At 47.8% G+C, this 4190-nt stretch overlaps 1 protein-coding gene across 4 annotated transcripts in view; it reads left to right on the top strand.

Moving 5' to 3' along the window:
* Positions 1-4190, top strand: part of CAST (calpastatin) — a 188348-nt gene that overhangs the window by 149961 nt on the left and 34197 nt on the right. For all 4 annotated transcript variants that reach the window (XM_010831956.1, XM_010831953.1, XM_010831955.1 and 1 more), the window contains 4 exons: positions 312-350; positions 844-936; positions 1406-1495; positions 2541-2642. In XM_010831956.1, the coding sequence (XP_010830258.1) occupies positions 312-350; positions 844-936; positions 1406-1495; positions 2541-2642 (324 nt within the window). The remainder of the gene's footprint in view (positions 1-311; positions 351-843; positions 937-1405; positions 1496-2540; positions 2643-4190) is intronic.

Below are 4190 nucleotides of genomic sequence, written 5' to 3' on the forward strand. Positions count from 1 at the left end.
TGGTTGGATGGCATCACCAACTCGATGGACATGGGTTTGGGTGGACTCCGGGAGTTGGTGATGGACAGGGAGCCTTGGCGTGCTGAGGTTCATGGGGTCGCCAAGAGTCAGACACGACTGAGCGACTGAACTGAACTGAAAGGCCCCATCTTCAAATAGAGTCCCATTCTGAGGTTTTGGGGGATGGGACTTCAGCATGTGAGTTTTGGGAGAATACAGTTCAGCCCATCCCATTCACTGAGGTATGCATTTTGCTGACTGTAAGGATTAATCTTGCCTTCTCAGCATCATCAAACTAATATTTGTTTCAGAAAGAAGAAGGGATCGCAGGGCCTCCTCCAGACTCCTTGGTGAGTTTACATAAATGTCTTCCAAGATCAGATTTAACATTTTTCATATCTTTGGTTGGGGGAATAGTTATCAATTCTGTATTTTTGGATTATGACTATAGTGATCTCTGAATCAGATGAAGTTTCCATCTATTCAAAGGAAGAAGGTGGGGATGGGGGTCATTTCAGTGCTTGTTTATTTCCTAATTAGTTTTTTTTTGAGGGAAAGAAGAATGGGACAAGAAAGTTTTAGGACAGAATAAATATAATTAAAAATAGGATGAGAATATCCTACCAGCATAATAACAAGTACGTTGAGAGAAACAGAAAAATAATATGCACTGAGCATCCAATTTCCTCCCAAACATCGGCTTTCATCTGAGTTATTTCATTAAGTATCTCCTTTGGTAGTCAAAGACTCGCACGAGTGCATTCACCATTTGCTGGGTTTGTAATCTGTTCTGTCACTTAAATGGTTCCCATGTGTGACCCGTCATGCTGCCTGTTTCTTTAGAAACCCCTGGGGCCCAATGATGCCATCGATGCCTTGTCATCCGACTTCACCTGCAGTTCCCCTATAGCTGATGCAAAGAAAACTGAGAAAGAGGTATGGTTTTTAATGCCCTTAGGGAACAACTTTAAGACAACACTTTAAGACAACAACTTTTTTTTTAAACTTCATTTTTCACTTCACTGCGTCTTCATTGCTGTGTTCGGGCTTTCTCTAGTTGGGGCAAGCGAGGCCTGTTCTCTAGTTCGATGTGTAGGCTTCTGCAGGGGGCTTCTCTTGTTGCAGGGCCGGGGCTCTAGGTGCACAGGCTTCAGTTGTTTGGCTCGAGGGCTCTAGAGCACAGGCTCAGTGGTCTTGGCGCACGGGCATGGTTACTCCAATGCATGTGGGATCTTCCCTGGCCAGGGAGCGAACCTGTGTCCCCTGCATTGCAAGGCGGCCTCTTAACCTCTGGCCACCAGGGAAGCCCCAAGATGCCAAGGCTTTTTACTTCTGGTTCTTACCGTTTGGTTCATATGTTTCCTTCATCTGCCAGTCAAACCTTCTTCTGTATTTTATTTTTCAGAAATCTACAGAAGAGGCTTTAAAAGCTCAGTCAGCTGGGGTGATCAGAAGTGCTGCTCCACCCCAAGAGAAAAAAAGGAAAGTGGAAAAGGTATCAATAATTACTTCTTTGAACTTCAGCACGGTGCCCTGGATAGCAGTTTGGTTTCCTGAGGCTGATCCAGCTGACTGGGGGGGAAGTCTCAATAGTGCATTATACTTGTAGACCTCCTTTACTCCCCTCAGGCCTCGGGCCTGCGTGGCATAGTGAAACCAGTCAGGCTTATGTTGGTCGGGCAGGCCTTCTCTGTTTCTACAGATGCTTATGGGTGATTTTGGCACACGTGCCTTGGTTGTGGGAAAAGACTGTCTCACTGTTACATTACACAGAAGGGCAGGACTCCAGAGACACCACTCTCTGGGGACATCAGATCTTTGACTTGATTTTCTAAAGGGCCTAGAGTCCTGTGACCCTCAAAGGGAGCGTTTTTGCAGTTACTCTGTTCACCTTGACCACAGTCAGCTATAACCTGCTTCTCAGGAATCCTGACAGGCGGCCCTGCAGCTCTGGGCTGGATGAGAAGACCTGCCCTGTCTGCAGATCGCCCAGATACTGCAGGGAGGAGTTTTCTGTGGGTGCTGCTCTGCCTCTGGCTCGTGGAGTGGCCAGTTTATTTTTTATCTGGAGGAGCAGAGAGCACCACACCCCTGAGAGTGGGAATTCCTACAGCTGTGAGCCACTTCAGGGCCCCCTGCTTCCTGGGCTCCGCTGGGCTACAGGGCAGGGTTATCAGAGTCATTTTTAAGGGACCTAAGTTTAGAAAAAGAAACACAGTACTTTGATACGAGTATTTTACAATTATTACTCTACGTGCACCTCTCACCTCCTAAGAGGTGAAGTGCACACCCGTACAGGAGCCCCGTTACTGTGCAAACGGGTCCTACCCCATGTTTCCTGTCACCGGTAAGTTCTTATTTCTTTCTCCTTTTTTTGCTGGGTTTCAAGTAGCACTGCCTTCCTAGAGTCCTTCCTCAAGCCACAGCTCATTCCTAGAGATTTACTGACAAAATGTGAATGTCATGAAGAAGTAGGTGGCTTATCGAGGTTGAGGAGAGCGTCTCGTTTTTCATGTACAGAATTCTTTGCTTCTCCGCAGGATGCCATGACTGAGCACGCCCTGGAGGCCCTGTCAGCCTCCCTGGGCACCCGGAAGCCGGAGCCGGAGCTCGACCCCAGCTCCATTAAGGAGGTCGATGAGGTACTGACCTGGGGGTTCACGTACAAAGCCTGTTAGTCTGCAGCTTACAAGGTTACGAAACTAATGCCCAACATATGTTTAGAACTTTTGTACCACTTTTGTTTTTATTAGAGATCTCAAATGAACTGTGCTTTGTTCTGCTGTACTTTCAGAGTCTGGCTAATTCAGGTATTTTATTGCCAGGGAGTTAACAACCAGGAAGGATATTTGAGTGTTTGTCTTATAAACCATCTAGAATTGTCATACTTCAAATGAACGACTAATCTCCTTTGCCAATTCTTAAGTGACACCTGGCTAAACAAGATAACATAGAGGTGGTGGCCTGATGAGAAACAGGTTGTCTGCTCGTATGGAAATTAGAAATCTGTCTTTGCAAAAGGGTTCTAGGTGCTTCTATTTATAAAGAAAGAGAGGAGATGGCTGCAGATGGGGGTGGGAGATCTTTATATAACTCTGGGGAAAAGTGTTGAAACCTTGTTGCCAATTAGAATAAAATCAAGCAATAATTGCTTTATAACTAAAAGGAATGCATGTTTAGAGTATGGAGCTGGGGAGTTGCTCCTGTTTGGTAGAGGAGTTTTCATGTTAAGTTTCAGTTTTTAAGGGATTGCTGAGGAGTCCTCTTGGGGGAAAAGAGGAGGGGAAGCAGAGGGATGTCCTGGGGCCACCCTTGGCCAGGCAGTGGTGGGGAGACCCTCCGGAGCGCCCGCCTCCCAGCTCAGGTGGGACCTGGTGGCTGTCGCTGTCACAATGGTGCAGCCTCTGCTGTCACTTCCTGTTCCGGGTCCCCGGAGGAAGGTGGGTCTCCGTCACTTTCAGCAGCTCCCCCAGAGTTTGGGACCACCCGGTCCCCAATGGGCCAGTTTCTATCGTCAATCTTTTTTGAGGACTCACTGGGTGCCGTATGGCACAAAAGGCTTTATGAAGGCGAAGGCAAGGGAGCGGGAGAAGCCGCCTTTGTCCTCCAGGACCAAGTAATGTACAGGGAGAAGGGGAACTTGGATTGCAGCAGGGTGCGAGGGGGCACAGCATCTGGAGGAAAGGGTGGTCCTGGCAGGACCCTGGGGGTCCACCACTGAGGGCTCCGTGGCAGCCAGCCAGGGCACTTCTGCCTTGGGGCTGTTTGATTAGGGTGATTTAAGAAGATGATAATTTGGGGAGGGAAGTATAGACGTAAATCCCAGGATGAAAAGACTCTTAGGAGTGACTAAAATCAGATGAGTGGATATAAAACAAGTTATGTCAAAATAAGTTTTAAACAGTTTGGGTTTACGGATGGAGAGTAATTAAAGTGTTAGTCACTTTGTCGTGTCTGACTCTTTGCGACCCCATGGACTGTAGCCTGCCAGGCTCCTCTGTCCATGAACTTCTCCAGGCAAGGATACTGGAGTGGTTTGTCATTCCCTTTTCCATGGGATCTTCCCAACCCAGGGATCGAATTCAGGTCTTCCACATTGTAGGCAAGTTCTTAACCCTCTGAGGGACCAGTTCAGTTTAGTCGCTCAGTCGTGTCTGACTCTTGGCGACCCCGTGGACTGTAGCACGCCA

The sequence above is a fragment of the Bison bison genome, unplaced genomic scaffold (genome assembly GCF_000754665.1).
Source record: "Bison bison bison isolate TAMUID 2011002044 unplaced genomic scaffold, Bison_UMD1.0 scf7180017864533, whole genome shotgun sequence".
NCBI lineage: Eukaryota > Metazoa > Chordata > Mammalia > Artiodactyla > Bovidae > Bison > Bison bison.